The following is a 9,783-nucleotide window of genomic DNA, read 5'->3' as shown; positions in this document are numbered from 1 at the left end:
TGAGCGGCGGGGTGGGCGACCAGGCTCCGGTTCAGGCAGCAGGGGCCGCTCTGGCCGGCCCGGCGAGCTGCCCCCGCGGCAGGCGGACGGTCTGAGAGGTTCTGCCGCGGCATTTAGGGCGGGCTGGAGACGAGGCGTGGCTCACGCCCGGGGGCGGCCAGGTCGGGGGCGGTGTGGCCGGCTGCCCAGGAAACCGGAGCCTGGCGGGGGCGGCGGTGGGAGGCCCCCCCCCCCCCCCCGCCACCCCGGGTGCCCGCCAAGGGCCGGCTCACTTCCAGCAGTGCTCCAGGGAGCTGTGCGGCTGGATCTTGAGCTTCTGGGGGCAGAGCAGCTTGGTGAAGGCTCGGCGGAAACTGTAGTGGCACAGCGGGTACAGGGCGGGGTTGACGGCCGAGTTGGCCCACAGCAGCCAGAAGGACGTCTCGTACCAGTAGTCGGGGACGCAGTGGCCGCGGCAGGCGGCCCGGATGATCATCAAAAGTGTGTACGGGGCCCAGCAGAGCCCGAAGACGCTCACGATGACGGCCAGCGACTTGGCCACCTTCTTGTCCCGGGACAGCCGGAAGCGCTGGGCGATGCTCTGGGACGCCATCTTCACGCGCCTCTCCAGCGACGCGGAGGACGCCGAGGGCTTGGAGCCCCGCCTGAGCGAGCGAGGCCGCTCGGTGCCCCGCGAGGAGCTGCCGGAGCTGGAGGCGGGCGAGGCCGCGGCGCCCCCACCGCTGCCGCCCCCGGGGGCCGCCTCCCCCGCCTCGGCGCCCGGGGCCGCCTCGCCCGCCCCGACCCCGGACCTGTGCAGCGGCACGGCCTCCCCGCGCCCCTTCTGCCAGCAGCCCCAGCAGCCGGGCGCGGCGGGCGGCGGGGAGGGCTGGGCCTCGGGCGGGGGCTCGGGGTCCCGCGCCCCGTCCAGCCGGACGCGGGTGCGCCTCTGGATGTTCAGGTAGATGCTGAGGTTGAAGAAGGTGACGCTGAGGAAGGGCGTGAAGAACTCGAGTGTGGAGGCCGTGATGAGGAAGTACCAGTTGTGGAAGAACTCGGCGTAGCAGTGGCCCTCCGGGATGGAGCTGCCGCCGGACAGGTACTCCCAGCTCAGGATGGCCGGCCCGTACAGGAGGAAGGCCAGCACCCACACCATCACCATCTTCTGCACCGCCCGCCGCGTGTCGCCCTGTTGGGCCCGGTAGGAGACCTGCCCGGGACACGCTGGGTCAGGAGGGAAGGGGCCCGGGGAAGCAGCAACAGGGGACTGGGAGCTCCCCCAACACCCCGCGCCGCGCGCGCCCCCCCCCCCACCGCCCACCGCCGCAGCCTCTGGGCCTCTGCGCGCGGCCTCCCTCCCCTCCCCCGCTCCCCACGTGGGTCCGGCCGGCTGAGGCCCCAGCACACTCTCCCGCGGTCATGCAACCTCCCTCAGATCGTCCCCAGACGCTAACTTCATGCCAGGCTGCCTGTGTGCTACCCCTGCTGGCCGTGGGCACCCGGGGGGTGGGGGAGGTCCTGTCACCCTCCCCTGCCCACCGAGCGCCCCCCGTGCCGGGCTCCGTGCCCCCGGCACCTGCTGCGTGTCTCGTGCAATCTTCACGGTGGAAGTTGTCCTCCCTTCCCTGGTGGCTCAGGGAGAGAGGCGGAGACCACAGGTGGATTGGCTCAAGGGGACCCTGAGCCCCTGCCCTGCACGGTCTCGTGGCCTCTCCAGGCGGGGACACGTGGGGCCCCCAGCAGAGGGCGCTCAGAGTGACTGGCAGAGTCATCTCAAAGAAGAGGGCCCACCGGGACTCCGGCTGCTGCCCCCGTGCCCGCCTGGCCCTGATGCGGGAAGCCCAGGCCGCCCAGCGTCCCTGGCTCACGGTGACTACTCGCACCAGGAAGAGCTCGTGGAGCCAGAAGCTGATGACTGACTTCCGGGGGCACGCTTGTGCGCACATGTACACACACACACACACACACACACACACACACGAGCGCACGGTGGGGAGGGTACCACCGACGACCTCTGGCCCGGATCCTCCCTCAGCCCTCCAGACTTTGCACCTGCTCCAGGGCGGAGGCTGAACTGCCCCCCTTCCTTCGGGAACACCCGATGCCGGGTCCAGACGTGCCTCCCGCCTGGCCCAGGACCCGTCCTACCGGCAGCAAATGGCTACTGAGTGGGCGGCTGGCCATAGAGTACCCGGTATGTCCGGGGTGAGGCCAGCAGAGACCAAGCCCACCCGGTACTGCCCGCAACTTGGAAGTGGCCATCCTCTGCTGTGGCCACTTCCTGACCACCCCCCTCCCAGGAGCGAACATGGGGCACCGGCTTCCCAGACTCACAGCGCGGGTGACTGACAGGAAGCGGTCATAGCTGATGAGCACGATGTTGAACACGGACGAGGTGCAGAGTAGGTAGTCCACCACCAGCCACAGCTTGCAGAGACCACGGCTAAAGGGCCAGCGGCCAGTCAGCACATAGGGCACATAGAGTGGGATGCAGAAGGCCCCTGTAGGAGAGAGAGCAGGGCCACGGTGGGCCATGGCTGGACAGGGGCCTGGGGTCAAACCCACCACAGTGGAGAGACAGGCAGGACCTGGGGGTGGCGCAACGGCCGCTTTCCTGGGACCGGCAACCCTGACCTTGCCCTTGCCTCCGCCCTGTCTCTTAGGCACACCCTCCTCCCTGCGACTGGCCTTCAGCCCCTGCCTAGCTTCCAGTCCCACTGGCGTCCCCTGGACTTGGAGGTAGGAGGGAAGATCCAGGGGTGGGGACCTCCGGGCACGATGAGACCCCCCCCCCAAGCCTTGATTCCGTACGTCCACATTTCTGTGCAGTCCTCCCAGGCCCCAAAGGGAGGCAGGAAAATTTCCTCCCTCCTCTTCCACCTGCTGGACCCCAGCCCCTAACCCAGCCTTTGGACAGCCCTTCCTCCTCAGCTCAGAAAGAGAGAACGCCTTTCTCCCGACCCAAAGGGCATTTGGCTGCCACCACGCCAGCCGCTCCCACGGCCCAGGGTCTGGCAGACGCACTTAGCAGCCCCAACAGGTGTCTGGTGCTCGGGCCCCCTCCGCGCGCCCCGCCCCCAAGCCGGCAGCAGTGCACGGACACGTGAGAGCGCGCTCCTCCGAGCATCTCCCCCACCCCACCCCGCTTCCCCCACGCCCCCCTCCCCCAACACGGCTCTAAAAACTCCCTTCCATGTCCCCTCCCCCAAACCTCTCCCAGCGCCCTCCGCACGTCCTGAGTCCGCCAGCAGCCTTTGTTTGGCTACGGCGCAGAGCCAGCGGTGTGCACTCGCGGCCGCTGCGCCTCGCGCCTGGCCAAGCGCCCGCCCGCCCGCCGGGGCCCCTTCCCGAGGAACATCCCCCCCACCCCCCAGCCCCGGTCCCGGGTGGGGGAGGCAAGGAACTTCGCCCGCGCCCCCCGCCCCACCCCGGGTCCCGGACGCCCCCTCCCCAAACAGGGCTCCCTGGCGGGGCCGTGTGCCCGAACAGAAAGGCGCCCTAGGTCCACGCTCCAATCCCTGCTGGCCGGGCCAGGCTGGACACTCCTGGGCTCGGGCGGGGGCTGGGGGCTTTACCCACGAGGAAGTCGGAGATGGCGAGGTTGAGCAGAAAGAAGTTGTTCTGGGTGCGGAGGCTCGAGTCGGCCACGAAGGCGAGCATGACCAGCGCGTTGCCGAGCACCGTGGCCACGATAAGCAGCGCCATGAGCGCGGCCAGCACCGCGGTCCAGGCGGCGGAGAAGCCGCGCGCCCCGCCCGCAGCCGCCGCCTCGCCCGCCAGCGCCCCCGACGCGTTCAGCGGCCCGTCGGGCGGCGTGCGCTCCATGACCCGCCGGCTCAGGCGGCGCCGGGGCGCGGGGCAGGGCGCGGACCGCCGGCCGGGCGGCCGGGAGGGGCCCCGGCCCGGGAGCCTGGTGTCTGCGGGCTCTCGGCCCGGCCGGCTTCCCCGGGGGGTGCCCGGCGCATGGTCCGCGGGCGCCGAGACCCGGGACGGGGCCGGGGCTGGCGGCGCCGAGGGGGCTCGGGCCGGAATCCGAGCCGAACGGGGCCAGCGGCACGACCGCTGCAGCCCGGGCGGACCCGGAGCGGAGCGGGAGCCCGAGCCGCCGCCAGAGCGCCGGTGCGCCCCGAGTGCAGCGCGCAGCCGAGTGCGCCCCGCGCGCAGCCCGCCGCCCCCCGCGCCCCGCGCAGCGCCCCCGCCATTGGCTGCCGCCCGCGCCCCGCCCCCGCCCCGCCCCCGCCCCGCCCGGCGCCGGCAGCACCACGGACAGCGCCGCGTGCCCGCCGGGCCGCCGGAGCCCCAGCCAGGAGCGCTCGGCGGCTGGCGGAGAGCCCGGCCCGAGCAGGCGGGCGCCGGGGCGGGGGGCGCGCCTGCTGCCAGCCGGCCCGCGCGCACAGGAGCCGGTACCTGCGCCGCCGGGCCTGAACCCGCGCCCTCAACCCCGGCGACCCTGGCGGGCCCTCGTCGGGAGTCGGGACGATTGTGGGGACCTGAAATGCAGGGAGGGGTGCACCTGCTCCTGCGCCCAGGGGAACTTGCCCCGCGGGACCCCTCCTCCTGTCATGCTTCAGGCAAGCGGGTCTCAGGGGAAGGAACGTCCCAAGGAGAAAGGAGGGGGAGGGGCCTCCGAGAGCAGGGGCCCCGACCAGGGGTCCGCTCCAGCCCCCATATGCGTGGGACTCTGGGCAGAGCCCAGCGCAGGGTCTAGGGTGACCTGCAAGGCGCAGACGGTTGTGGAGTTACATAAGGGAAGATGGGGGGCCAAGTGGGCCCAGCCGGGAAGGGAGCACCCCCCCCCCCCGGGGCTCCGGCGGGCCCCAGGTTGAGCAGGGAGAGGCCAGAGGTTCAGAGCCTGGCCATGGCCCCCTCCCCCTGCTGACAGCAGAGTGAGGCGGTCACCGCTGCAGGGACAGGCGAGGTCACTGCGCTTAGGGCGCAGCCAAGGCAGCAGCTGCCGCGGCTGCGTTAGCGCCTGCAGGAGGGGGGGGGTGGGAGGAGAGGCGGCGGGAAGGAGCACCCCCTCCCCCCCAGACACACATGCTCAGATAGACAGGGTCAAGGACAGATTCGGCAGGAGACACAGCGAGACAGACAGATGCGCCCACACTCAGACACACAGACACCCACAGACCAAGGAAACAGCCACCCAGCGTCAGGCTGGGGACCCACGAACGGCAGTTAGACACACACACAGCAGACAGCAGACAGCCAGGGAACAGCGCCCGAGGGAGAGAAAAGCGGCGACTCTCTCTGCTCTGTCTCCAGCGGCGCGCATCTGCGGAAGCCTCCAGGAGGACAGAAATGGGCGAGTCTGCATGTGGGGGGTGGGGGCAGCGAGGCTGGGGGGAGGGGCTGCTGTCCCGCCGGCACACACAGGCGCTCCCATACTTACCACCGCGGCTTCCTCAGCACGCGGGGACCGTCTCTTGCCCTGGCCCCAAGAGATACTTCAGAAACTTTGGGAAGTGGAGGAGGCTAGGCTCCCTCTAACCCTTCCTCAGGAGACCCCGGACCTTCGCCCCAGGGGGCCCACTGTTCCGCGGCCTCTCACGGCCCCGTGCTGGAGGAGGAGTGCGGGGCTCCAGCTCGTGCTCCCAGAAGCCCTCTCTGAGCACCTGGCTGTACTCCCCTCCACCAGCGAGCCCCGTTCCTCTTGCAGGCTCCCGGGCTTCTCCTCACCCCACCCCAGTGTGCCTGGCGGGCAGGGCTGTGCCAGGACCAGGCAGCTAGTTGGTGGTGAGGCGAGCCACGCAGAGAGTTTCTGGAGGAGCAGAGAGCCGCTGGACCCCATCACTGCCATCCCCCAAGTTCTCCCGCACCTTTGGTCCTGGGTCGGGACTCTGCGCCCCACGCTCTGTCTGCCAGCAGCTCCCTGCTGAGCGGGTCCCCCAGGCCCTGCTCTTTCCCAGTCGCCCAAGGCTGGCCTTGGCCGGATGGTGCTGTGTGGGTGCCCTTCACCCCTGGCCTTGGGAGATGGAGTTTGATGGGGGACTGGAGGGGGGCTTTGGCTCTCTCTCACTAGCTGGGAGCCCCTTTTCCAGCCTCGGTGTCCCCCCTGGGATGAGGACTACGTGTTGCTTATTGTACGGGATGGAGGGACAAGTCAAGGGGAAGTCTGTGTAGAGGGCAGCCCCTCTGAAGTCTCGGTGAAGCTGGCCGTGGTTGTCCTTGTGGCTCTCAATATTCTGGAGCCTTCCCTGGCAGTCTTTGTCCCCACAGCAGCTGGAGGGGTCACGGACTCAGTTAGACCCTGGCACTGGGGGGCCAGCTATATGACTCAAAGGAGTCATGTGTTTTCCTGAGGTGGAGACGGCCTCTGTAAGTTGAGGCCATCAGGAGAGGGAGGGCCAGGGCTGACCCACAAGTTTGAGGGTGACCATGGCCAAGACTGGTGAGCACCTCCTCCTGGCATTTACATGCATGACCTCATTAACTCCCATTTGCCCTCAAAGGTGGATAGGACCGAAGGTCCCTGTGCAGAGTGGGAAAGCCACCTGCCCAAGGTCACACGAGGCCAGAGGCCCCTCACTTAACAGCCACACTCTTGGCCCGGCTCTGACATCAAGGCCCTTGAGGCCAGTTTTGACCTTGGTTGGACAGAAGCCTGATGTCCGCTGGGCTGGGCCCAACTGGGCCAAGGCAATTTGGGGTGAATGAGGCAGGTCCTCATACGGCTGTGCACAGGACATCTTGCCCGGGGGGTTCTGTCCCAAGAAGTGAGTATCCAGGTCCCTGGATGGCATGGACCCTCCAAGACCCTGGGACAGTCGGGTTGATGGTTGGGGGACAGGAGCAGGGCCCTCCTCTGGCTCACCGAGACCCTCGCAGAGTGGCTCGTGCCCCAGTTTCTCCATTTGGTGTGCCAAACGTCCAGTCTCACAAAGGGGCCGTAGAGCAAGCACCCCACTCACACAAACTCCAGCCAGAATCTCCTGCAAACCCCACACAGAGGAGATCATTCACCCACCGACGGATCGATCGATTCGTTCATTCATCCATGCAACAAGGTTTTCCTGAGCACCTACTACATATCAGGCATCGCGCCCATTCTCCTAACGGAGGGAGGCCGGCATAAGGCGGTGACTGAGTAAATGCCTCCGTCCGACGGTTGTAGGAAATGAAGCAAAGCAGGGGACAGACGGTGTCAGGGCACAGGCCGGGGGTAGCCACGGCGTGTGCCACTCAGCTCTCCTCTCAAGAGAGTGGGGCACAGGGGTCTGCTGCTGAACTGGAGCTGAGGCGAGGCGCACGTCTTCCCAGTGGGTGGGACTCCCAGCCCCTGGTGGCAGGTGCCGCGTGGGCCAGAACACGGCCCAGGTGACAACATCTGTGGGTTCGGGGGCAGGGTCCAAAGCCCGCGGGGCTGGTCGGTCAGGTCAGAGGTGGGGACAAGGACTCTGGGCTGGGGCCGTGTGGATGGACGTGTGCCTATGGGCCCCAGTGTTCCCCGGGAATGGCGTGATGGCACAGAGCGGTCGCGCCAGGGGCCACGCGTGAGCCAGGAGCCCGGGCTCCCACCTGCCCAGGACGACCTGGCTACCGCCTCCTCTGAACGTCCGACCCCGCCGGCAACAGAGACCAGCGCCGAGTCCCCAAAATGGCACATTCTTCTGGAGAACAAATCGCCGCCTGGTGGCGAATTGGATACGTTGGGCCCCTTCCACACTGGCCGGTCTTCACAGACGGGCTCGGGTGTGGGCGCGTCACCGTGACCCAGGGCCTCATGGCAGCCTGACCCGAGGACAGGGAAACCCATGCCGGGCGGCGCCCTGTCAGGGCCCATCAGCGTGGAGTCCGCTGCCCGCTCGGCCTGCCGCGCCAGCCTGGACTGGGTCGCTTCGCAGGACGCAGACGCGGACAGCCTTCCAAGGCACCACAGCAGGGCAATGGCCGAGAGGGCGGGCGCCGCCCCACGGGACCCAGCGGAACGAACCGGTCTGTACGCGGCACTGCATGCCCGGCGGGAGGAGAACGAACGCCCGGACGCCGTGGCCCACGGAGGAATTTTACCCCCACCCCCGGGGCTCTGCAGGGTCACAGGCCCCCTCCCACAGGCACACTAGCACCCGGACACACGGGCAAGGGCCTGGTGAACTCAGCCTCAACTGCCTCCCTGGCATTTCGAGCCCCTTGGGCCCAGACAGGAGGAGCAGTCAGGGCTCCGTCAGCAGGAGGGGTGGGGCTGCTGGGACCTAAAGCGGCCGTGGGGACACGTGCGGAGTGCAGGGCCCTCCTGGCACCGTGGGGCCCCCGTGTGACTATCATGTGCGTGGACAGGGCAGCTGTCCCAGCCTGAGAAGGCACAGCAACCAGGGACTCAGACCCTCAGGGGTGAGGGTGTGGGTCACCCTCCCAGGCAGGCCCCCAAGACCTGCAGGGTGACATCGAGGTGGGATGAGGCTGGCCGGGTAGGCTGGACCGTGGAGGAGGGAGGGGCTGAGCCCCAGCTGAGCCCCGAGACCGGCCGTAGCAAAGGGGCTCGCCCGCCATCCCTGTCCTCCAATTGTCCCCCCAGGAGAGAGGCTGGGGCAGCCCCGGGGGGGCCCCCACGTGCAGGGGACAGCACCTGCAGCACTCAGAGGGGCTCAGCTGTCCCTCCCACTGAGGACTGAGGAGGGAGGGAGCAGCCCGGTTGGTGTCTGGAGGGAAGGGCCTTCCAGGCAGAGGGAACTGCGGGAGCAGAGGACCAGGACGTGGGAGCGTGTGTCTGTGGCTGGGGCACAGAGCAAGGGGACGGCGTGGGAGAGGGCAGACGTGCTGCCTGGAGGCGGAGGCCCCGCAGGGCTCCGGGCTGTGCCGGGCCCCCCTCCTCGGTGCACAGAGTCTGGCGGGGTGGAGGGCAGAGGCCCAGGGCGGGGGGAGGTGCCCCCGGTGAGGGTGATGTGGCCCCGCCCTGCATGGCAGTGCGGGCGGAAGACCTGGCCGGATCCTGGGTGTCTTTTGAAGCTGACCCGTGAGGCGTGTGACACAAAGGCAGAGGTCAAGGCTGACTTCAGGCTTTGGGTTCAAGTGGCTCGGAGGAGGGTGTGGCACCGGTGGGCAGGGAGCATGCAGGAGGGGCAGACTGGGGCCAATGGGGTGCCCGAGATTCAACTGCCCGTTGGACGTTCTGGAACAGACGTCGACAAGCCCCCAGGGCCCAGCCCCAGCTCTGGAATCAGAAGCCGGGCCCCGCGGCAGCCCGCCCCCCTCCTCCTGGGTCCTGGGTTAGAGGAGCTCCGCGCCGGAGAAACAAAGTTGGGGGTTGCCCGTGTCAGACCAGCAGGCCGCTGTCCCTTGCGTCCTACGCTGTCACCGGGCTCTGCCATTAGCCACCCTCGTTGTGCTGGAAAAACCTTTCTCCTTCAACCAACCGCGTGCCCGCGGCTGTTCCCGCAGCGCGCTGCCCTGCCGCGTGGGACGTGCCCACTAATGAGGAATAATGGAGGCGTGGAACTGCCCAGGCCCAGCTGCGGGGCGATTGTCCTGCTGGTGACGGCCCCGGCACATTTGCCAGAGCACTCGTCAGGCCTCTGGGTCCAGCGCGGTGGCACTTCTTCAGAGGAACCACTGCTGTTTGCTTTCTCTCTTTCTGCAGGAGCTCATTTGAATACGGGGAATGCAGAGTTTTCTTTTTTTGTTCCTTGTCTTTTTTTTTTTTTCTTTTTTTTCTCTTGGTGACATTCTGAGCCAGCTCCTGGTGCGTCCTGATGAGTTCAGGGTCCGGGTGTGACCAGAATGGCTCTGGACGCCACCAATTTGGAATAAAAGCTGGGTCTGATTTCCCTGCCTTTAGGGACAGAGCTGAATTGGGCCCAGGGCCCA

General features: G+C 68.2%; 1 protein-coding gene across 1 annotated transcript; it reads right to left on the bottom strand.

Annotated features, from left to right (window-relative positions):
* Window positions 1-268: 268 nt before the first annotated feature.
* On the bottom strand, window positions 269-3,804 carry HRH3 (histamine receptor H3). The gene is made up of 3 exons (XM_047069741.1): window positions 3,555-3,804; window positions 2,314-2,480; window positions 269-1,189 (listed from the first exon to the last, which is right to left on the bottom strand). The coding sequence occupies exons 1-3, from the start codon at window positions 3,802-3,804 to the stop codon at window positions 269-271; spliced, it is 1,338 nt and encodes a 445-aa protein (XP_046925697.1).
* Between the last annotated feature and the right edge of the window lie 5,979 nt (window positions 3,805-9,783).

This window comes from Lynx rufus, unplaced genomic scaffold, assembly GCF_022079265.1.
Source record: "Lynx rufus isolate CCGP_SWC_20201006 ecotype Redwood Valley unplaced genomic scaffold, mLynRuf1.p SCAF_8, whole genome shotgun sequence".
Taxonomy (NCBI): Eukaryota; Metazoa; Chordata; class Mammalia; order Carnivora; family Felidae; genus Lynx; species Lynx rufus.
This window is presented reverse-complemented; position numbering and strand designations above follow the sequence as displayed.